Here is a 25367-nt window from a genome sequence, read left to right as displayed (position 1 = left end):
GCCCCATTGATTGTATTAGTCACTCTCACTCAGATATCATTAACATGGCATAAGTCATGGCAAAATGTGTATAATTGCTGGAAATTCTCTTTAAACCTGCTAAAATCTCTTTCCACCCCATGTAAAAATGGGTAGAGTTGCTGGAAATCAGCTTTAAAACTGCAAAAATGTCTCTCTGCCCAATGGCAAAAGGAGTAGAATTGCATGAAATGTGTTATAAAACTGCAAAAATTGCTCTTTGCCCCATGTCAAATGAGTAGAATTGCATGAAATGTGTTATAACATTGTTACATTTTCTCTCCGCCGCGTCGCAAAATGTGTAGAATTGCAGAAAACTTGATTTAAAACTGCAACATTATCTCTATGTACAGTAGCATGGTCAAGTTTGTAGAATTGAAGGAAATTAACTTTAATACTTACATTTTTCTCTCGATCAATGAGGGGGCCACTAAAAGATTTGTCCATGTCATGCCTGCTCCCGCTCCTCCTCTCTGGCACTCGAGGGCGCCAGGCTGCCTGTCACAATCATCTGCGCTCATTGGACTCACCTGGACTCTTTCACGTCTGTTGATTGCCCCTCCTATTTCTGTCTGTTCCTCTGTTAGAACCCAGTGTCAGCATTATTGTCCGTATTCTGTTCCTGTCCATGTTTCATTAAATGTTCACAATGTTCACTACTTGCTTCTCGTCTCCAGCTTCTGTCCTTACAGTCCGCTTGGTGGGGGGGTTCCCCCCCAACCCCTCTCGCTTAGGTTCCCCACATGGCTAGAGCTGGCCCTGATCTGTTGATATACAAGCTGTGCAAACACACGGAGCCGAATTGTGCTGTGGGGGTTCTGAGAATGGAGATCAGTGGCTGTTGCCAACAGGTCTGGACCTGTTAGTGTGGAACCAGTTACATTTTTGTCTAAACTGAGTAAAGGGTAAATCAAATCAAGTCAAATCTAATTTTATTTGTCACATGCGCCGAATACCACATGTGTAGACCTTACAGTGAAATGCTTACTTACAAGCTCTTAACCAACAATGCGGTTTTAAGAGATAAGAATAACAAATTATTAAAGAGCAGCAGTAAATAACAATAGCGGGGCTATATACAGGGGGTACCAGTACGGAGTCAATGTGTGGGGGCACTGGTGTCGAGGTAATTTAAATAATACGTGCATGTAGGTAGACTTATTAACCTGTCTGGGCTAGGGGGCAGTATTTTCACGGCCGGATAAAAAACGTACCCGATTTAAACTGGTTACTACTCTTTCCCAGAAACGAGAATATGCATATTATTAGTAGATTTGGATAGAAAACACTCTGAAGTTTCTAAAACTGTTTGAATGGTGTCTGTGAGTATAACAGAACTCATATGGCAGGCAAAAACCTGAGAAAATTCCAAGCAGGAAGTGGCCTGTCTGCGATTTTGTAGTTCTCCCTTTGCTTCTCTATCAAAACTACAGTGCCCGTGGGGTTATGTAGCACTTTCTAAGGCTTCCATTGGCTCTCTAAAGCGTTCAGAAAGCGGATTGACGCGTCTCCTGTCTCCGGGCAGAGTACAGGAGCACAGTTTGTCAGTGGACTGCCTGGTGGCTAAGAGATTGGAAATGCGTGTTCACGAGACCTCGCCATTTTTTCTCTTCCTTTTTCAATGAATACAGCATTGTCCGGTTTGGAATATTATCGCTATTTTATGAAAAAAATACCATACAAATTGATTTTAAACAGCGTTTGACATGCTGTTTAACCTGTTGGGGATAGGGGGCAGTATTTGCTCGGCCGGATAAAAAACGTACCGATTTAATCTGGTTACTACTCCTGCCCAGTAACTAGAATATGCATATAATTATTTGATTTGGATAGAAAACACCCTAAAGTTTCTAAAACTGTTTGAATGGTGTCTGTGAGTATAACAGAACTCATATGGCAGGCCAAAACCTGAGAAGATTCCAAACAGGAAGCGCCCTCTCTGACCATTTCTTGGCCTTCTTTGTCATCTCTATCCAAAACAAAGGATCTCTGCTGTAACGTGACATTTTCTAAGGCTCCCATAGGCTCTCAGAAGGCGCCAGAACGTTGAATGATGACTCTGCAGTTACTGGCTGAAAAACAGTAGCGCATTTGGTAAGTGGTCAATCTGAGAACAATGAGACGGGGTGCGCGCGTGCACATGAAGAGTCCATTTTACTTTCTCAGTCTTTGAACGAAAACAACGACTCCCGGTCAGAATATTATCGCTATTTTATGAGAAAAATCGCATAAAAATTGATTTTAAACAGCGTTTGACATGCTTCGAAGTACGGTAATGGAATATTTTGTAAAAAATTGTCACGAAACGCGCCGGGCGCGTCACCCTTCGTTACCCTTCGGATAGTGTCTTGAACGCACGAACAAAACGCCGCTATTTGGATATAACTATGTATTATTTGGAACCAAACCAACATTTGTTGTTTAAGTAGAAGTCCTGGGAGTGCATTCTGACGAAGAACAGCAAAGGTAATCCAATTTTTCTTATAGTAAATCTGAGTTTGGTGAGTACCAAACTTGTGCTTTCACCGAAAAGCTATTTTAAAATCGGACACCGCGATTGCATAAAGGAGTTCTGTATCTATAATTCTTAAAATAATTGTTATGTTTTTTGTGAACGTTTATCGTGAGTAATTTAGTAAATTCACTGGAAGTTTGCGGGGGGTATGCTAGTTCTGAACGTCACATGCTAATGTAAAAAGCTGGTTTTTGATATAAATATGAACTTGATTGAACAAAACATGCATGTATTGTATAACATAATGTCCTAGGTGTGTCATCTGATGAAGATCATCAAAGGTTAGTGCTGCATTTAGCTGTGGTTTGGGTTTATGTGACATATGCAAGCTTGAAAAATGGGTGTCTGATTATTTCTGGCTGGGTACTCTCCTGACATAATCTAATGTTTTGCTTTCGTTGTAAAGCCTTTTTGAAATCGGACAGTGTGGTTAGATTTCGTCCCACCGACCCTAGAGAGGTTAATGCAGGGAAACTTGAATCAGTTTTACCTCATTTCTATCAGCATGTTAAATGTGCGACCAGAGGAAAATAAATCTAGACCACCTTTACTCCACACACAGAGATGCATACAAAGCTCTATCTCGCCCTCCACTTGGCAAATCTGACCATAATTCTATCCTCCTGATTCCTGCTTACAAGCAAAAATTAAAGCTGGAGGCACCAGTGACTCGGTCTATAAAAAAGTGGTCAGATGAAGCAGATCCTAAATTACAGGTCTGTTTTTCCAGGATTTTCCAGGATTCTTTCGATGGCATTGAGGATTACACTACATTAGTAACTTGCTTTATCAATAAGTTCATTGAGGATGTCGACCCAACAGTGACTTTACGTACATACCCCTACCAGAAGCCATGGATTACAGGCAACATTCGCACTGAGCTAAAGGGTAAAGCTGCTGCTTTCAAGGAGCGGGACTCTAACCCGGAAGCTTATAAGAAATTCCACTATGCCCTCCGACGAACCATCAAACAGGCAAAGCATCAATACAGGACTAAGATCGAATCGGGGGGGGGCAGATAAACGGATGTTTGTGCCTAATGCCGTCTGCTCCACGGTCCTGGAGTGGGCCCACTCCTCCAGGCTTGCCTGCCACCCGGGCTCCTGTCGAACCCTGGCTTTTGTGCGACAACACTTTTGGTGGCCTGCCATAGTTCCTGACGTCTCCGCATTCGTCGCCTCTTGCACGGTCTGTGCACAGAACAAGACTCCTCGGCAAACTCCAGCTGGTCTCCTCCAACCTCACCCATCCCTCTACCTCGCCGTTCCTGGTCTCACATCTCCCTGGACTTTGTCACGGGTCTCCCCCCGTCTGATGGCAACACCACCATCCTGACTGTTATGTATCGGTTTTTCAAAGCCGCCCACTTCATTCCTCTACCCAAGCTACCCTCTGCCAAAGAGACGGCCCAGCTCATGGTGCAGCACATCTCCTGGAGCCATGGACTGCAATTTCACATGGTCTCCGACCGGGGTCCTCAGTTCTCATCCCAGTTCTAGAAGGCTCTCTGCACCCTCATTGGGTCATTGGCCAGCCTGTCTTCTGGGTTCCACCCCCAGTCCAACGGCCAGTCGGAGCGAGCCAACAAAGACCTTGAGACTACTCTGTGCTGCCTGGTCTCCACCAACCCCACCACCTGGAGCTAGCAGCTTGTGTGGATCAAATACGCCCTCAACACCCTTCCCTGCTCTCCCATCACCTTTTGAGTGTTCCCTGGGGTATCAGCCCCTGCTCTTCCCCGAGCAGGAAGAAGAGGTCGGCATACCTTCGGCCCAGATGTTTGTCTGTGGCTGTCGTTGTACCTGGATGAGAGCCCAGTTGGCCTCCTCAAGACCACCTCCAGGTATCGACGACAAGTGGATCGCAACTGGACCCCTGCTCCCCGGAATTGTCTCGGGCAGAAGGTATGGCTGTCCACCCGGGATCCGCCCCTCCGGGTTGAATCCCGCAAACTCTCCCCCCGGTTTATCGGCCCTTTTCCCATCTCCAAGGTTATTAGCCTCTCTGCTGTTTGTCTTCTGTTGCCCCGTACCCTCCGTATACATCCCACCTTTCATGTGTCCAGAGTTAAACCCATGTCTCACAGCCCTTTGTCTCCTGTTTCCAGGCCTACCCCTCTCCCCCGTCTCATCGAAGGCCAACCGGCATACACGGTGAGGCATCTCCTGAAGGTTTGACCTTGGGGCAGGGGGTTCCAGTACCTGGTTGACTGAGAGGGTTATGGCCCAAATTCACAAGCAGCTCGCGGCATTATAGCCTACCTAGCAGACATTAACATTGGCTGCACAGTGTTGCAACCTCTCTGGGATATGTGGGACGCTAGTGTCCCACCTCGACAACAGCCAGTGAAATTGCAGGGCGCCAAATTCAAAACAACAGAAATCTCAAAATTAAAATTCCTCAAACATACAAGTATTATACACCATTTTAACCTCTCTAGGACCGGCGGGACGAATTCGTCCCACCTACGTAACAGCCAGTTGAATCCTGTGGCGCGATTTTCAAATACCTTAGAAATGCTATTACTTCAATTTCTCAAACATATGACTATTTGACAGCTATTTAAAGACAAGACTCTCGTTAATCTAACCACACTGTCCGATTTCAAAAAGGCTTTACAACGAAAGCAAAACATTAGATTATGTCAGCAGAGTACCCAGCCAGAAATAATCAGACACCCATTTTTCAAGCTAGCATATAATGTCACAAAAACCCAGAAGACAGCTAAATGCAGCACTAACCTTTGATGATCTTCATCAGATCACACACCTAGGACATTATGTTATACAATACATGCATGTTTTGTTCAATCAAGTTCATATTTATATCAAAAACCAGCTTTTTACATTAGCATGTGACGTTCAGAACTAGCATACCCCCGCAAACTTCCGGCGAATTTACTAACAATTTACTAAATTACTCACGATAAACGTTCACAAAAAGCATAACAATTATTTTAAGAATTATAGATACAGCACTCGATATGTCCGATTTTAAAATAGCTTTTCGGTGAAAGCACATTTTGCAATATTCTCAGTAGATAGCCCGGCATCACAGGGCTAGCTATTTAGACACCCAGCAAGTTTAGCCTTCACCAAAATCAGATTTACTATTAGAAAAGTTTAATTACCTTTCCTGTTCTTCGTCAGAATGCACTCCCAGGACTTCTACTTCAATAACAAATGTTGGTTTGGTCCAAAATAATCCATAGTTATGTTCCAACAGCGGCGTTTTGTTCGTGCGTTCTAGACACTATCTGAATGGTAAATAAGGGTCACGCGCAAGGCGCATTTCGTGACAAAAGATGTCTAAATATTTCATTACCGTACTTCGAAGCATGTCAACCGCTGTTTAAAATCAATTTTTATGCCATTTTTCTCGTAAAAAAGCGATAATATTCCGACCGGGAATCTGCAATTAGGTAAACAGCCGAATGAAAATATATCACTGGGTCGACTCGGGCACGCGCCTAATTCCTTTGTCCTCTGATCGGCCACTTGGCAAAGGCGATTATGTGTTTCAGCCTGGGGCTGCCTCGACATCGTTCAGCTTTTTCCCGGGCTCTGAGAGCCTATTGGAGCCGTAGGAAGTGTCACGTTACAGCTAAGATCCTGACTCTTCAATAAACAGAGGCAAGAACAACAACACCTTGTCAGGCAGGCCACTTCCTGCATGAAATCTTCTCAGGTTTTTGCCTGCCATATGAGTTCTGTTATACTCACAGACACCATTCAAACAGTTTTAGAAACTTTAGGGTGTTTTCTATCCAAAGCCAATAATTATATGCATATTCTAGTTACTGGGCAGGAGTAGTAACCAGATTAAATCGGGTACGTTTTTTATCCGGCCGTGCAAATACTGCCCCCTATCCCCAACAGGTTAAAGATATACTTCTTGTTAATCCAGCCACAGTGTCTGATTTCAAAAAGGCTTTATGGCAAAAGCATACCATACGATTATGTTAGGTCAGCGTCTAGTCACAAAAAAACATACAGCCATTTTCCAGCCAAAGAGAAGAGTCACAAAAAGCAGAAATAGAGATAAAATGAATCACTAACCTTTGATGATCTTCATCAGATGGCACTCATAGGACTTCATGTTACACAATACATGTATGTTTTGTTCGATAAGGCCTCCTGCATGTCTCCCCAGCCTAGTGAGTCCTGTGCCTGCTCCCAGAGCCAGGCCTCCTGCATGTCTCCCCAGCCTGGTGAGTCCTGTGCCTGCTCCCAGAGCCAGGCCTCCTGCATGTCTCCCCAGCCTGGTGAGTCCTGTGCCTGACCCCTGTCCGGAGCTGCCAGAGTCGCCCTCCAGTCCAGAGCTGCCGGAGTTGCCCTCCAGTCCGGAGCTGCCGGAGTCGCCCTCCAGTCCGGAGCTGCCGGAGTCGCCCTCCAGTCCGGAGCTGCCGGAGTCGCCCTCCAGTCCGGAGCTGCCGGAGTCGCCCTCCAGTCCGGAGCTGCCAGAATCGCCCTCCAGTCCGGGGTCAGCTGCGAGGGTCCCCGCTCCAGAGGCGCCACCTAAGTGGGCCGTGCCAGAGGTGGCGCGGGGTCTGCGTCCCTCACCGGAGCCGCCACCACGGAGAAAAGCCCACCCAGACCCTCCCCTATAAGTTCAGGTTTTGCGGCCGGAGTCCGCACCTTTGGGGGGGGGGGTACTGTCACGCCCTGACCATAGAGAGGGTTTTATTCTCTATTTTGGTTAGGCCAGGGTGTGACTAGGGTGGGCATTCTATGTTCCTTTTTCTATGTTCTTTATTTCCTATGTTTTGGCCGGGTATGGTTCTCAATCAGGGACAGCTGTCTATCGTTGTCTCTGATTGGGAACCATACTTAGGTAGCCCTTTTCCCTCCTTGTGTTGTGGGAGGTTGACTTTGTTTAGGGCACATAGCCTTTAGCTTCAGGGTTTGTTGGGTAGTGTTATTGTTTTGTTCGGCGTCTTTCTAAATAAAGAATATGTACGCTCACCACGCTGCACCTTGGTCCTCACCTTTCAACCAACGTGACATCATAAACATTGATAAAAGATACAAGTGTTATGCATAGGATTATAGATAAACTTCTCCTTAATGCAAACGCTGTGTCAGATTTTAAAAATCTTTACGTTGAAAGCACACCATGCGATAATCTGAGTACAGCGCTCAGCCACCAAAACAAGCCATACAGATACCCACCATGTTGTGGAGTCAACAAAAGTCAGAAATAGTGTTGTAAATATTCACTTACCTTTGATGATCTTCATCGGAATGCACTCCCAGGAATCCCAGTTCGACAATAAACGTTTGTTTTGTTCGATAAAGTTCATCTTTATGGCCAAATACCTCCTTTTTGTTCGCGCGTTTAGTTCACTATTCCAAATGCACAAGGCGCGGGCACTAAGTCCAGACGAAAAGTCAAAAACGTTCCATTACAGTTTGTAGAAACATGTCAAACGATGTATAGAATCAATCTTTAGGATGTTTTTATCATACATCTTCAATAATATTCCAACCGGACAATTCCTTTGTCTTTAGAAATTAAAGGGAACGGAGTTTGTGCTCACGGCCGCGCGCGTGACTAAACTAAAGGCTTTCAGCCAGACCACTGGTTCAAACAGCTTTTATTTGCTCCCCTTTTACAATAGAAGCCTGAAACAATGTTCTAAAGACTGTTGACATCTAGTGGAAGCCTTAGGAAGTGCAATCTGACTAAATTTACACTGTATATTGGATAGGCAATCACTTGAAAATTTACAAACCTCAGCTTTCCCACTTCCTGGTTGGATTTTTCTCTGGTTTTTGCCTGCCATATGAGTTCTGTTATACTCACAGACATCATTCAAACAGTTTTAGAAACTTCAGAGTGTTTTCTATCCAAATATAATAATATGCATATCTTAGCTTCTGGGCCTGAGCAGCAGGCAGTTTACTCTGGGCACCTTATTCATCCAAGCTACTCAATACTGCCCCGTTCCCAAGGAAGTTAAGATAAATCCTATGCAGCCTTGTTTACAAGTTTGAACACTGGAATGTGAGATTTCATCTACACCTTAATAAGGCTGATAGAAATCCTCATTATTTTGTTTATTGATTTTCAATTTGAGCATCATTATTTCTATATAGCCTACATTTTCTCCTTCTAAGCTTCTAACATGAGTGGGACGGGTATGGCTTTGTGACCCTAGCTATGTTTCCATTAATATGTCCAGTGATTTTATCAGGTTTCAGGTATGACCCAGATGCAGACAGTGTCAACGAAACAAAAGTTTATTTCTAATACAGGGGCAGGCAAACGACAGGCAAAGGGTCAAATGTAATGGTTGGGTTGGATGTACAGGATAAATGTGGGATTATAAAATGAAAGACTTGACCTAAAAACCACAAGGAGACTACATTTACAAAAATTACCCCAAAACACAAAACAAGGGTTGGTCTGGTGTTGGATATTCTATTGCTAAATGTTTCTTTCCTCTGTGGTGAGAGTATTTTGTTCCTGAGTGCAGTTGGTGAGAGGGATTTAGTTCTGCAGAGGAATGTTGCTGTAGTGCCTCCCTCTCTTTCATCCCTCTCTCTCTCCTCTAATCATTCTCTCCATCGCTTACTCAGCCTTTGCTTGACTCCTTTCGTGATGGTCCACTTCACTTAGCTCATAAACAATGCCCCAGCCCCCTCCACACCTTCATATTTCTCCCTCCTATGAACACTAACCGGGCTCTGCTGCCTTTCTACCTCCAAGTCATACTGGACCTTTTGCCAGCACAATTATAATTAGTTGAGGAGCTGCAGCACAGCAAGATATTCCCCTAATACGTCTTCATCCGAGCCGTGTGTGAGGTTATATTGAGACTGTTAAAATGATAATGTGCTCATTATACACTTATTCAAACAAAGTGGGATTTTATCCTGAGTATGATTCCCGCTATGTTCTAGACAGGGTTGTCTAAATTTAGCTATCATAATAACATAACTGGGCAGAATGTAAGTGAGACAGACATGTGATTTTACCAAGTTAAAACATGCAGTTTGTGGAGTGTGCACACAAGCTGAACATATTAGTTCCAACCAATGGCTACCTCACTGGTTTGTTACTGCACTATTGGACATTACCCTCTAATGGTGGGGGTATTTGAATTTAATTTAGGAAAATACTTTTCCGTTTGGTGCAGTGACACAGACCCATGGGTATCAGCCACCAACCACGGCTGAGCTTCATTTCAGTACCTCTCAATGAAACCGTTTCTAATTGTCCCTGCAATGCTTATCAACACTGCCAATCCCAACTAGAGCGGAAAGACGGACCAATTTTCCCATTACTACAGGAGCAGAAAATGGAGGGGAGCTGAGGGGACGGGGGAGCCTGGCCTCTCAGGAGAGCACTGCAGATGGCTTCATCTCTAAGTTCAAAAACACAGACAGGAGGGATGGGGTGAGGGGTACTCATTTGGCTTGTACACACACACACACACCCATATACACACGTGCACTCTCTCTTACTCACACACACACACACACACACACACACACACACACACACACACACACACACACACACACACACACTGACAACTCACAATCAATTTGCTTTTACCTCCTTTCTGTAGCCAGACACTGCTACTGTACACAGTCCCACAGCACAAAGTGGAGGGGAAGATTCTTACTGAGATCACAGCCATTTTCTTCCGGTGTAAACACTCCAATCAATCAATCAATCAATCAAACAAATGTATTTATAAAGCACTTTTTACATCGGCAGATGACACAAAGTGCTATATAGAAACCCAGCATAAAACCCCAAACTGCCAGCAAGGCAGATGTAGAAGCACAGACCATGACCATGGCAGTCAGATGAGACTGGACAGACAGTCTGCCTTCCCTCTCTTCATCACTATATCACTGGGTCATTTCACCTTTCCAAAGCCTTTCATGTTTGGATTTTCACTCAGAATGTGGAAATTTACTTTGGAGTTTCCAGGTGATCTAGAACTGGTTTTCAGACTGCAGAGGAATGCAAAAGCAACCGTGGTTGAATGGTTATGACAACAAGCGGCCTCATGATAAAATCATTTGGACTTAGATTCACGTGGAGGTTCTCCAGTACATTGGGATTGAGATTCATTTGTTTACTTGCTTACATGAAGGAATGTTTATTCAGAGACGTACAGTATACTGTGAGATCACTGTACGAACAACAACAGGGTAAAGTGGATTTGTGTGTGTGTGTGTGTGTGTGTGTGTGTGTGTGTGTGTGTGTGTGTGTGTGTGTGTGTGTGTGTGTGTGTGTGTGTGTGTGTGAAGGAGAGACTGCCATGACTAACTCCCCTGTCTAGTATCAGTGCAGACATCTCCAAGTCTACTGCAGAGTGTCTACAGTCTGGCTCCATACGGCTTATCAGAGTTCCTCATTGACTTACACAATAATAGAGCCCCCCCCCCACACACACACACACACACACACACACACACACACACACACACACACACACACACACACACACACACACACACACACACACAATCACACACATACACCCACACACAAACACCCACCCACACAATCACAAGTATCATTATCCACCGAGAACATTTTGTATTTTGGGGGCTAATCGAATCAACTTAAAAGGAGAGTATTATTTCAACTTAATCGCCCTAATAGCTTTTTGATTATGTCAAGCCCACTGAAGTACATAAACATGCAACTTTAAGATAAAAGGCTCTTGTCTGTAACATACTAACTTCATATACATTATACAATCAATTCACACACATAGGTCTCTCTCTGCAGTCACTGAGGTCATGAACAGTAGAGAATAAGCAAATAGACAGAGATAAGAAACCAAGATGGTGGAGTAACTGTTGGAGTATTTATATACTTTTATTTATTTAGGGGAGCCCAATTGAGACCAGTGTCTCATTTGCAATGGTGCCCTGAGGACAAAAATGACATCAATAAAACAACAAAAGATAAAAAGAAACTATAAGACAGCTATAAATACATTACATCAGGTTATTACAACAAGTTATAATAATAATTCGAAACAATTGCACATTTTAGTGAACTCCTTTAACAACAGAGTTTTAAACGGCCCTATCGGGAATCCATTTGTAATTAGGGAATCCATTTGTAATTAGGGAACTCAGTTGTAATTAGGGAACCCAGTTGTAATTAGTTTTGTAAGGTATTCCATAACTGTGGTGCGTTAAAACAAAAGGGGATTTACCAAAGTTTGTGGAGACAAGCGGGACCTCAAGTTAGTAGTAGTAAGTGTGGGATACACAAGGTATACACCGTCCAACGACATGCTTACTTGCAGGTTCCTTCTTGACAAAGTATTGTTTATTTTTTTATTCAACTTTTATTTATTCAAGGGAGCCCAACTGAGACCAGGGTCTCATTCTCAATGGTACCCTGAGAACAAACAATTCACAAAATCATCATGATAATTCAATAAAACAGCAAAAAAAGAAACGACAAGCTACAGCAATTACATTTCAACAACACAAATCTATTATTACAATCAACTAAAACACTCGCAAACCTCAGCGAATTCATTCCTTATCAGCATAATAAACTGCCCTATTGGCATCAGAGATTCAAGATGTAAAGAGGTTATTTAACAATCCCAAACATGGGGGGGTTAAAACTAAAGACTGATAAGAAATAATAAAATATAAGAACACAAACATAAAGTAAATATTTTAGCATAAGTATAATACAGGAAGGCACCATTTGTAGTCCAATATTTACATGTGTATTGGGGAAGGGGGGATTGGGGGGCAAGTGCTAAAATTGTGCAGTATTTAGCAATCATAATAAGAGTCTGGTAGCAGCAGTTGTGATGTGTGTGTGTGTAGCATAAATGTATGTGAGTGTGTTTGGATGTGTGTGTGTGTGTGTGTGTGTGTGTGTGTGTGTGGCGTGTGTTGCGTGTGCGTGTGCGTGTGTGCGTGTGTGTGTGTGTGTTGGGTGTGAGTGAGTGCATGTGTGCTAAGGTGCAGAGAATCAGAGCAGGTGGTCAGTCCAGTTCAAGTGTTCAGCAGTCTGATGGCTTGTAGATAGAAACTGTCTCTGAGCCTGTTGGTATTAGACCTCATGCTCCGATACTGTCTGCCCGATGGTAAGAGAGTGAACAGCTCGTGGCTGGGGTGTGTGGGGTCCTTAATGATGCTGCGGGCCTTCCTCAGGCATGGTTTGGAATAGATGTCCTGGATGGGTGGAAGCACGGTCCCAGTGATGTACTCGTACATCTTATGTCCTGCTATGTCTCTTAACCTTGACTGGGAATAGAGAATTCAGTTCAACAGCAGTTTGGGATGGCTCATACAGGGACACTGCGATGACAAACCACAAACTGACTTCATTAGTGGAGAAACACGTATATAGTGTTGACTTGCTTGCCTTGTGCCTGACACACACCCGCATCCCAGACACACACACATCACCCCCCCCCCCCCCCCCACACACACACACACACACACACACACACACACACACACACACACACACACACACACACACACACACACACACACACACACACACACACACACACACACACACACACCCTGCCATGCCATGCCCCCTATTGTCGATGTGTTCAGGTGTGTGGGTGCTGATAAGGGGTGGAGGTGCCCCATGGTTCAGTGAGGTGGGTGTCCATGGGGGTTGGCTGGGGAGAGCTCTGCCCTTGGCCCTGTGCTGGCATTTCCAAGGTGGGGAGGCAGCATGGAGGAGGGTAGGCAGACGTGGCTTATCATCCCAGAGACCAAGGCACAGACACTCAGCAGAGCCATGGGGAGTTGGCCTCCCGACCCACTGCACCAGCACTGAGCATCACCACCCTGCTTCACACAGACCTTTCCCCAAACCATGAGCGCTGTCTGGCTGGGGGCCCTGTCAGTGTCACACACTCACAGGAAAACCACAGTCCCACACTCTGAGGTTGAGACAGGGCTCCTGAATCAGACCTGCACACCTCTAACCCCAGTCTGAAATGATATCTCTCTTGAAATGCCATAGCACACGACCACATTCAGTGACATTTCAGCTGCTGTGCTACTTCTGATCAGCATCATCCTCTCCTGCTTATGTACAATACATGGCTTCAGACAGGCAGGTACAAAACCTTCATGCACAGACTAAATGTGAGTGTAATGGTGGTTTGATACTGTGACTGTAAGAAGGGCAACATTTTGTCCTTTGATAATCAGACATATTTTGATGCTCACAGGCACCCCATAGCAGAGGTTGATTCATGTATAAAGACTCATGAGTTTACTTTATTTTCTATATGGAGGCTTTTCCGGTAGCAGGCAGATATTCCTATGCCATCCGTGGTGATTATGTGATTGCTTAGGGTACATGCAAACCTGTGATATAGCAGGGGTCAAGCCCCATAAGCTGGGGGGTCTGGGACCATGCTGAGTTCAGTCCCAGCGTGGCAGTGCTCAGACCGCCTTCCCCTGGAAGGCTTGAGCTCTTATTTTTAGGACTTCAATTAGAGAGCTTGGCTGGGATGGTGTGAGTTAACTTTAATGGGCAATTAAGGATTGTGTGCCTTGAAAGCATGCCCTTTTGAGGAGTGGGAGAAAGGCATTCATTACACATGGTTGTAAATGTAGACAGCAGGACACAGTAGTGCTGCTGGTGTAGAGAAGAATAAAACATCTGTAAGTTATTATCAAAAACAGCAGTGATACACTGACCAGCTGGCAAGTGTCTTCACTGACATTTTCAACCTGTACTTGACCCAGTCTTTAATACCTACATGTTTCAAGCAGACCACCATAGTCCCTGTGCCCAAGAACGCCAAGGTAACCTGTCTAAATGACTAACGCCCCGTAACACTCTCATCTGTAGCCATGAAATGCTTTGAAAGGCTGGTCACGGCTCACATCAACATCCCCATCCAAGACACCCTGGGCCCACTCCAATTCACATACTGCCCCAACAGATCCACAGATGACGCAATCTCTATTGCACTCCACACTGCCTTTTCCCAACCTGGACAAGAGGAATACCTATGTGAGTATGCTGTTCATTGACAACAGCTCGGCCAGCCTTCAACACCATAGTGCCCTCCAAGCTCATCACTAAGCTAAGGACCTTGGGACTGAACACCTTCCGCTGGAACTGGATCCTGGACTTCCTGACGGGCCGCCACCAGGTGGTGAGGGTAGGCAACAACACATCCGCCACGCTAACCCTCAACACGGGGGGCCCATCAGGGGTGCGTGCTTAGTCCCCTCCTGTACTCCCTGTTCCCCCTCGACTGTGTGGCCACGCATGACTCCAACACTATCATTAAGTTTGCCAACGACATGACGGTGGTAGGCCTGAACACCAACAATGGTGAGACAGCCTAAAAGGAGGAGGTCAGGAAACCAAGGGCCGACTACAGGGCTGTAGTGGAGCAGGACGAGAGCTTCAAGTTCCTCGGTGTCCACATCACTAAGGGTCGATCATGGTCCACACACACCAACACAGTCATATAGAGGGCCTGCCTCCTCCCCCTCAGGAGGCACGGCATGGGCCATTCAGATCCTCAAAGAGTTCTACAGCTACACCATTGAGAGCATCTTGACTGGCTGCAGCACCGCTTGGTATGGCAATTGCTTGGCATCCGACCGCAAGACGCTACAGAGTGTGGTGCGTACAACACAGTACATCACTGGGGACTAGCTCCCTGCCATCCAGGACCTCTATACCAGGCGGTGTCAGAGGAAGGCCCTAAAAATTGTCAAAGACTCCAGCCACCCAAGTCATAGACTGTTCTCTCTGCTACAGCACAGCAAGCAGTACGGATGCACCAAGTCTGGAACCAGCAGGACTCTGAGCAGCTTCTACCACCAAGCCATAAGACTGATAAATAGTTAGTTAAATAGTTAACCAAATAGCTACCCGCATTGACCCGTTTTGCAACTTTTTACGCTTCTGCTGCTTTTTATTATTTGTCGCTTTATTCCTAGTTGTATCTACCTCAATTACCTCGTACCTCTGCACATCGACTCGGTACTGGTACCCCGTGTATATAGCCAGGTTATCGTTACTCATTGTGTATTTATTATTACTTTTATTATTACATGTTTTACTTTTCTATTATTTCTCTACTTTCTTTCTCTCTGCATGGTAGGGAAGCGCCCGTAAGTAAGCATTTCACTGTTAGTCTACACCTGTTGTTTGCGAAGCATCTGACAAACACAACTGGATTTGATTTGATTTCACTGACACTCTAGACAGCAATGGAAAAACAAAAACTTGAAGGTAGTGAATGCAAGGCCAAGGGAGTCACAATAGCTGGAGCTCAACCCAACCACACTACAAGAATACATTTTTGTATTCAAAACTCTGACAGAACTTCATACACTCAGTTCCTTGGGGATAAAAATAGACTGACAAGAGAGAATGATATACGATCTCAGTCATTCATCTAAATTGGACAAATGTCCTTTAATGAAGCCCACATGTCGGAGCTGTGAAAGACCTCCACAACAGGACTGAATGGAGAGGAAGCCAGCGCTGTGTGAAAGAGAGAGAAGTAGGGCGAGAGAGAAGGAGAGGGTGTTGCATCTGCTGCTCATTAACAGAGCGCTAATGAACGCACGTGTGTTCCACCTGGTTCCAGTGAGAGGGGGTTGGAACACACACTAACTAAACCTACCGACGAGGGCTTTCACAACACTTCTTCTGGGCAATAATCAAACTGTCTCAAGATGGAGAGACTGGTGCTGTGGAGTTGGATGAAGATGCCTGCAGAAGCTGATCTGTGGTCATTTTTGCATTTCTCCTCCCACTGGTTAAAGTTAGGATTAGGGGAGGGTAATCTAATCCTAGATCTGTCGACAGATCCTGAGGAACAGCCTCAGATTGGGCGTAGTAAGAGCTTCTGGAGCTTAGCAGTGGGGGACAGGAAGACACGGATGTAAGTAAATAAGATCGACACTATGCTGGGTGGGGTTGGTCTGTAGATGTAGACTACTTCACTACTAGATGATCAGCATCCCACACTAAGTTCCATTTACAAACAGGTCACAGCCCATTTTAGAGCAGCATCTGTCCCCTGCCTCTCAGGTGAGAATAACGTTAGTCCCCCTGGGGGTCTCCAGTCTGTCTTGTTTTGTATCGATACAACACTCTGTAGGCTTACCCTAACATAGGCCACACCTGGGATAATCAACACCACACCAGACTGTCTGGCGTTTCAACCATTAATATGTGAATAGGATTAGAAATAGTGTGTATAGGGTGTTGTGTGGTACTGTATGTCAAATAACTTGTATGTACTGCTCCCTTCATCCCCCCCCCCACCTCCTCCCTCCACCGTCCTCTGCCTCTGTCAACCATGCCCCAACACACCATTTCTCAACCATGTCAAACAATGACAGGCCATGGTAATGACAGCTGAACGCATGCTTGCTCTTCATTTTATCGAATTGGCAGCATTACGCTTCGCTCAGAATCTTAAGTGGTTGATAATTTAATATGCAAATGACTCTCTTGTGAGTCTGTATGCATTTGAATGAAAAGCCTGTTTCCAAGGGAGGAGGTTGCAGGTTGTGGGGATGTAGAGGAGAGAGAGTCCGGATAGACAGGAGAGCAGGGTGAACTTGAATCATGATCTAAATGCGACAGAAAGGTGGGGATACAAGATATCATGGGTATTTTTTCAAAGGGACAAACTAGATATACCAAGTTGTCCCAGGGGTTAGCTAGATTTACCTAGGCACTCTAATTTTAACATCTGAACCGTACAGTAGAGAGCATGGTAGTTACTGAGCAGAACATGCAGCTATGTTTAGCTTCTGCTCTTCGAGTCAAACAGGAGCCATGGGGTGGGGTCTGGGGGCATTTGAGAGGGGCCGGTGTCACTGTGAGACCCTGAGAGGGAGCAAACACAAACATCAGCCTGCACAAACATGACAGCACAACCTGCATCATGCATGTACACACACACACACACACACACACACACACACACACACACACACACACACACACACACACACACACACACACACACACACACACACACACACACACACACACACACCTTATCAAATGTACACACACATATACAAATCCTCTATCTACAGTCCTTGGCAAAACATTTGCTTGTACATCCATTCTGTTGTAGACGTGTGATGGGAGTAAGGTGAGTGTGTTATTGGGGGGGTGGGGGGGTGGATTGCAGGCGGTGTTAAGTCAAGCAGGAACTCTCAATGTTGCTAATTTATTTACAAATTTAATTAGATGGATAGAGCCCTCACAGATATAAGAAAGAGAGGAGAGATGTTGCCTGCGTTACAGCACTTTAATTATGGTACCAGGCTCCAGATCCCTGTGCGCTGCTGTCTGGGGAACCAGTTAATTAAAATCCTCATTATTTTACTTTTAATTAGTTCCCCCCTCTTTTGTTTCCTTTCACCATATGGCCGTGTTCCGTGGTCAAATTAACGTAATTGAGCTAATAAAGCCGATCAGTTTAATTATTCAAAGCATTCTGATTGGCCAGGGAACTTTTCTCTTCTCTCTCTCTTTTTCTTTCTCCCTCTGTTTCTCCTCTCTTCCTATCCCTCTGACATTCCTCTGTGAGGCTCATAGTTGTAAAGTCGTTTTCTTTGTCTTAAGCCTGTTCTCTACCCAGCTTGTTCAAGACAGTGAGTTATTGCTGAGGAAATGATTGTCTTCGAAAATATTTTTCTGTTGAATTCATGCCTCATTCAGGAACATAATACCTTTATAGGCCTAATAATAATGATTTCTGCAGAAGTCAACATCTTTCCAGGGGACACTAAGTGCAATGCACATTCTCTTGATGTTGAGATACTTATCACTAGTTATCTAGTGTTGAAGGAGGAACGCATAAATAGTTTTAGCAGACAGGACAGTTTTATGGTCGCAAGAAGGATTCTTAGCATAGTTACAATTCCTTAGGCGACAGTATCAAATAGATAGACGTAAATGTAAAAAAAAAAGTAAAAGATGTATTTTACTGGAAACCTGTTACCGTTAATATTATGTACATGTAACTGCCAAAATAAAGGAAACACCAACATAGTGTGTCATAATAGGGCGTTCGGCCACCATGACCAAGAACAGCTTCAAAGCACCTTGCAATAGATTGTCTGGAACTCTATTGGAGGGATGTGACACCATTATTCCATGAAAAATTCTATAATTTAGAGTTTTGTTGATGGTGGTGGAAAACACAGTCTCAGGCACCGCTCCAGAATCTCCCATAAGTGTTCAATTGGGTTGAGATCTGGTGACTGAGACGGCCATGTCATATGGCCCTCAAACTCAACTCTGGATCTCGAAGCCAGTTCCAGTGCTTTTTTTCCATTGTTCCCCTCTAATCAGGAACTGATTTAGACCTGGGACACCAGGTGGGTGCAATACATTATCAGGTAGAACAGAAAACCAGCAGGTTCCGGACCTTACAGGGTAAGAGTTGAATAACCCTGGAACATCGTTTACATCGTTTTCATGCTCATCAAACCATTCAGTAACCATTCGTGCCCTGTGGATGGGGGCATTGTCATCCTATGGGGGCATAGCCATGGTAACCAAAATAATGGCCTGCCCAGCATTTTTACACATGACCCTAAGCATGATGGGATGATAATTGCTTAATTAACTCAGGAACCACACTTGTGTGAAAGCACCTGCATTCAATATACTTTGTATCCCTCATTTACTCAAGTGTTTCCATTATTTTGGCAGTTACCTGTATGTTTGTGTAGGCGAACACATAGACATAACCTCAGCTCGCATGCCTGTCTATCAACACAGACCCCCTTTCAGCACAGTCTCTGGCTCTGTTCCTGACAGTGACCACATGCACATACCTCTCTAACATACTGTACACCCACTGGAACAGATCTAACATCACACTGCTTGAGCCCAGAGGATTTCAGTGAAGGGCTGTCTGTCTCTCTTAATTCCAGTTTATTGTCAGATTGCTCCAAACCCTCTCGTTGGCTTCTCAAAAGATCACGAGACAGAGATGATCTTCCTGCAAGTCCTGCTGGCACAGAGACAGTGGATCATCATCATAACACAGAGACACAGAGACTCCATCTTGGATCTGTATCAGAGTGGCTGGGCTGAAGAACACCACTCAGACCCTCTCTTCCTCTAAAAAAAAATATACTGTCTCATTTCTGTCTCTTCACACAACGCGAAGCGTAGAAGCTATGGCAATTACACTCATTTGCATGTGTTAATATGATTAATTAGTGAGTATAAACACTTTCTTATGACAGAAACTACATACTGAGCCATACACCTGCAAAGTCTCTACTAAAAGACAACGCCTCATGGCAGAGGCTTTTTATGAGACCTGCTAATTGGCATCTGAAAATGCTGGGCTAATTAGAGATATGCAGATGAGGCCTGATTGGTTTGAATGCGAAGTGTAACTTGTGGTGCGGTGGGATTCAGATTGTGCAGAGGTTTTATTTTCTCACTATATAGATATGAAGATAATTGTAATTGTGATAATTTGCATACGTTAATGAATTTGCGTGATGCTTTTCAATCAAACGTGGAATAAATAATTGATGCAGGATCAGCACCTACCATGACAAGTGGGACTTCTGAAATAGCTAAGCACATTAAGGTGTAATTTTTATGGCTGCCACGCTCCTAGCAAAGGTGTGAAAGTACAGAGCTCATTTAAAGCACAGCAGATGCTATCGACTGCTTCACTGTAGCTTGGGTTTTCTTAAAGCCTTAAAGGAAAACTCCACCCAAAAACTCACTTTTGGTATTTGTTTCATTAGTCCATTGTTGACATAGTGCCAACATGTTATGCTTGTCAGCGCTAAAGTTTTCAAGATATGTAACTTTCAAAATACAGAAATCATCCCAAAACGCAGCATCACATGATGCTAAATGCATCAAATTTGGATGATTTCTGTATTTTGAAAGTTACACATCTTGAAAACTTGACAAGCAAAACACTTTGGGACTATGTCAACAATGAACTAATGAAACAAATACCAAAATATCGTTTTGGGGTGGAACTTTCCTTTAATTCCTCAAGTCTACAAACCTATGTCTGACTATATATGCAACATGTAAAACTGGACATGAATATGTACATTACAAGGAAGTTCAAGCAACTTAACCAATGCAGAGCCTAACAGAGAACAAAGACCAGCAAAGGGTGATTGGAAAAGCTTTGGCTTGTGTCTTTTAATTGCAAAATGGTAAACAGTAAAAGTATCAGATTGTTGTCATGTTTTTTTTCTACATGCTGGCTGGATGCAAAGGAGCCCCTCCCTTTAATTAGGCTGGCTCCCAGATTAGTCTTTATTAAAGTCAGCCACGGGATATGGCCAAAGTTCAGCCTCCCAGGAGCTGCAGCAGGCAGCAAGCACAGCAGCACAGACACACCACTCATGTTTAATTGCTTCTGTAAACGGTCTAATTCCATTCCTCAGGGTAATCAGGCATGTTTTCACCATACAGGGCTGGAGGGAGCAATGCAGGAACAGTCAGGGAGGAAATGTAACACCAACCAGGTGGTAGCCTACCATATAATACCATGAGACTCATGTCATGTAACCAACCAACTGCACATAGACTTCAATTACTTCAGTTCACCTCGTTACAGTAAAATGTTTTAATAGCATTTTTTTCTCCATTTGATAATTTCACATATTGAACAGGCATCCAAAATTAAATTGAATGCAACATTTATTAAGGAAATAGAACTCTACTGGGAAACACACAATAACATTATAAAAAAAAGAATGTACATTTATCTTCTTCCTTCACTTCAGCCAGATTCATATGATGGTCTAAACATCACTGAGTAACAGATGACAGGCCATTGAGAGGGATTGTGAGTTCATCATCTAAGTGATGGGATATCCCTGACAATAACAACAAAAGCAATGCCACTGTTAGTGATAGCGTTTTAGTTATGTCCATGAGAAAGCTTATTTTTGTCTACTTTAATCTTACTATAGATCCTAGACAGGGTCCAGACTATTACCTTACTCATTGCAAGATTTGTCCAAAAGCACCAAAGTTCTGGATATGCACACAGTTGGGTGTCCTTTACTTACAACACGTAGCCTCAGTCCTGAAATAGTTCATGTGGTCCATATTGTCTTTGAAGAACAGACCAGCACTGCACCACACACGACTCACCATCACTGTGTATCTGTACACTCTCTCAAGCATGGATATACACAACACATCTGAAATAGATACTGCAAGCAAAAAGAAACTCCTGGTCAAAGAGACAGGGTGGTGGTTGGTGATCGGGAGCAGGGTGAGCAGGGATGGACGGTCCTCTGGAGACGAGGGAAGCATGAAGGGAAGGATGAAGGCACACCGCAACGCTCTAAGCACTCAGCACACCTACAGACAAGAGCAGGGGGGGGGGGGAATAGAACGTTAGTGACTAGACATACAGCATGTCTGTAGGTCTCCTATCATGATGGTAGTGTGTGTGAAATACGTATGAAAGTGTGAAAGGCCTCATGGTCCTGGTCCCTCTTTCACCTTCTGGTCAGGCAACACAGGGTTGCTCTGCAGTGGGGGCAGGTGGCTGCTGAGCAGTGCACCCCCTGGCCGGTCGTGCTCACAGAAGATGGTGCCGTTGACATAGTGGAAGCGGTCGCCTGGCACCAGTCTGTTTCTACAGGTGGCACATGTGAAACACTAGGGACAAAAGACAGACACAGGAGTTAGAATCCTCATCCCAAATGTGCCACTCAAGTCCAGGCCTAATCTCTTGTGAACAGACTACGCAAGATTTTAGTTCTGGGTTAACCAAGGTTAGTCCAGGCCTAACTAGCGTCATAAGCAAACGCTAAACTCTAACATCAGGTACAAGGTAACTTTAGGTCAGTGTATAGCACTTATTTCCATGGGTTTCACACAAACAACTGTTACACATTCACTGATGACGACATAACTAACAACAGTGAGACCTTAACTGCCAGGGGGTCTTACCTTGAGATGATACACATTGCCCTGTGCCCTCATCACCATCTCATTAGCTGGGATGGACTGGCCACAGGTGCTGCATGCCCCACTGTGCCCGAACAACCTGCAGACCCAAAGCAGAGCCAGATCAGTCTCAGTGCCCTAGCCTGGGAGATAAAGTCTACATCCTCCCCTTCCTGTTATGTCCCCAGAGCCAGATCAGTCTCAGTGCCCTAGCCTGGGAGATAAAGTCTACATCCTCCCCTTCCTGTTATGTCCCCAGAGCCAGATCAGTCTCAGTGCTCTAGCCTGGGAGATAAAGTCTACATCCTCCCCTTCCTGTTATGTCCTCTCCCCAGAGCCCAATTAGGATCTCACCTGATATAGTCGCTCCTACACAGGATCATGCCTCCTTTACTGTAGCAGGTGGTGCCAATGTCGCCCAGGTGTGCATGGCAGCAGGAGCAATTGAGGCAGCGTGTGTGCCAGTAGCGCTCCATGGAGAAGAGCAGGAAGCGGTCAGCGATCTTTCCCCCGCATCCAGCACAAGACCTGGGGGGTGATGCCACACCACCTCCCACCTGACTGTTCACCATGCTGGGCCCTCAGGAGCTCCTGTTAAATAAAAACTATGTTGACACTTCAGCTACATGGGAAAGGTACTGTAGCATGCTGTTACAATGACCTCATTGACAACGTCTCCCTCATCCACTATAGTTTTGATTTTGTCTATGGTTTTGTTAACAACTTCATTACACTGTTCATCAGCAGTTGTCTAAGACAGTTGAAGTGTTCAAAAACAAACAGCCACACAACAACCAATATGATGCATAGCCTAATGCCTCACTCACTCTATCAAAAACTGACCTGACAGCAGTGAGCCCCAAAACAACTACTACTGGAAGGGGTCAGGTTATCCAGAAGTCCTAACAGGTGACCACTAAAGCAAGCATGCATGGGCAACATAAAGAATTTTAACTAAGTACAGTGTTTGGTCAACATGCTCATGTCTCACTACTGTACACCTTCATACAAAGGAATTCCCCACACCCTTACTTTCTGTATGTTCGATAGTTCAAGAACATGTAGGAATCTCTTACAGGACAAGCCAGGTAAGCTGTAAATGTAGGTTTTAATGATGATGCCCATATTAGTTGTTGGGGGCAGTTTTTTTTATTCCAAATACCAAGCAATACCAAGGTATACCTAGAACGTGTTAATTTGCCTCCATCACAACTCCCCAGAAACATTGGAGGTCCACAAATAATCTGTTCACTGATTGAACAAAATAGGCTAAATTATTCTAAAAACAATAATAGAACATTTATAACACGTTTTATGACAATCCACGAAAATAACACCCATTTAACCTGTAATTTGAAAGGTATCACAATGAAAAAATACTTCAGTGTGATAATGTAGTCTAAGCATCCAGGTTTCTGCAAAGAAAATTCACGTTTAGTTTATTCAAATTGGATGAAATATTTGGGGAAAACAACTGTGATTTATATTCCACAAGACAAGGGAGCTTTATATATTCATACAGAACACTTTCCTATGTGTATAGTCCTGGTTCCGAATAGTATAATTTTTTATATAGGAAATCATACAGTGAAACACAGAAGAGTGCGAATGATGCCCTTGCATGAAAACAGAATAGCAGTCTTAAAACAGGAGGCTCTTGGTTGAACTTCGAACCAGCATGCAACAAAGAATCAAGATGCGGTAAAGATAGCCTGTATATAATACAAATGCATATGAACATTACGGTTAGCTCTGTTTTGGTCATGAAAAATAGGCTAATTTGCACACCACAGCGAACAGAGAGATGCTCACCTTGATGTGCGTTCCAGATAATTCCCGACGTGAAGAAGTTCAGTTGTAAAAAACAATAATAATACAAATAAATCCAATGGATGACAGCGGATAGTCTTTCAACAATAGCTAATCCAGACTGTGACAATCTAACGCTTCTCTGATATCCATATCAAACAAATAAAGCGAAACATTTGCGAAACTGGTTATTTAAAACGAATTGAAGCAATGTCAAAAAGGAAAAAGCGCACGTTGTCAAAGATGCAATTTGATACAATGGAACTAAATTCGTTTTAAAGAGATGGCATAAACCATATTTTTTTTCATCAATTAGATTTATTATCCGACTCTCAACTATACTAGCGTCTTTGACAGCTACACTATTTACTGAATTGCACAAGCGGGTAGGCTATTTAATTCGCTTTATGGTGACGTTTTGAACATGCAGTGTGCGCAGCCAGTCAACTGTCAGGGGTGGGGTTACTGTCAAAATGATGTATGTGTTTGTAGCTGCCCAATGTACATTCATATTCTCATTAGATTGAACTAAACTATAACTGTTTTCAAATATGACAATCCTTTCCACAATTCATATGTGCAATTTAAACACACACGCTGTCATGAACCACTTCCACTTCCATGCATGATGTAGTCTATTCAGAATCCTACAAATTAGATATTCAATAGACATTTACATTTTTGTTAAGAAAAGTTAGGGGAGGATGTGGCAATACATTTATTTGAATATAGGCTAATATTGTTTAGGCTAAATTATGTATACCATATTTCTCTTAATAAATGAAGAATTGGGGGTAAACAATAATGCCTGGAAAATATATATTTTTCCAAATAAGACTGAATCTTAGTATTATAAGAGTTGTTAAATTGAGCTGGAGCCAGGCTCCTGCACATTGGGTCTAAGGGAAAGCCCTAGTCGTAACCCTAACCCTAGCTTCATGTCCACACCCCGGCTCAACCCTAACCCTAGCCATAACCCTAACCGTGACCATAAACATAACGTGGGGGCAGTGGTACAGCTGTTACAGTTAACTTTTGCTTCGAGTTCAATTCAGAATCAAAATGTGCATTTATGAATTTAAGT

At 44.0% G+C, this 25367-nt stretch overlaps 1 protein-coding gene across 1 annotated transcript; it reads right to left on the bottom strand.

Annotated features, from left to right (window-relative positions):
- Positions 1 to 21110: 21110 nt before the first annotated feature.
- Positions 21111 to 24655, bottom strand: LOC106580011 (LIM domain transcription factor LMO4.1). Its single transcript, XM_014160547.2, has 5 exons — positions 24287 to 24655; positions 22829 to 23065; positions 22478 to 22574; positions 22025 to 22183; positions 21111 to 21880 (listed from the first exon to the last, which is right to left on the bottom strand). The coding sequence occupies exons 2-5, from the start codon at positions 23044 to 23046 to the stop codon at positions 21872 to 21874; spliced, it is 483 nt and encodes a 160-aa protein (XP_014016022.1). The 5' UTR covers positions 23047 to 23065; positions 24287 to 24655; the 3' UTR covers positions 21111 to 21871.
- Between the last annotated feature and the right edge of the window lie 712 nt (positions 24656 to 25367).

Source organism: Salmo salar, chromosome ssa20 (assembly GCF_905237065.1).
Source record: "Salmo salar chromosome ssa20, Ssal_v3.1, whole genome shotgun sequence".
Classification (NCBI taxonomy): Eukaryota; Metazoa; Chordata; class Actinopteri; order Salmoniformes; family Salmonidae; genus Salmo; species Salmo salar.
This window is presented reverse-complemented; position numbering and strand designations above follow the sequence as displayed.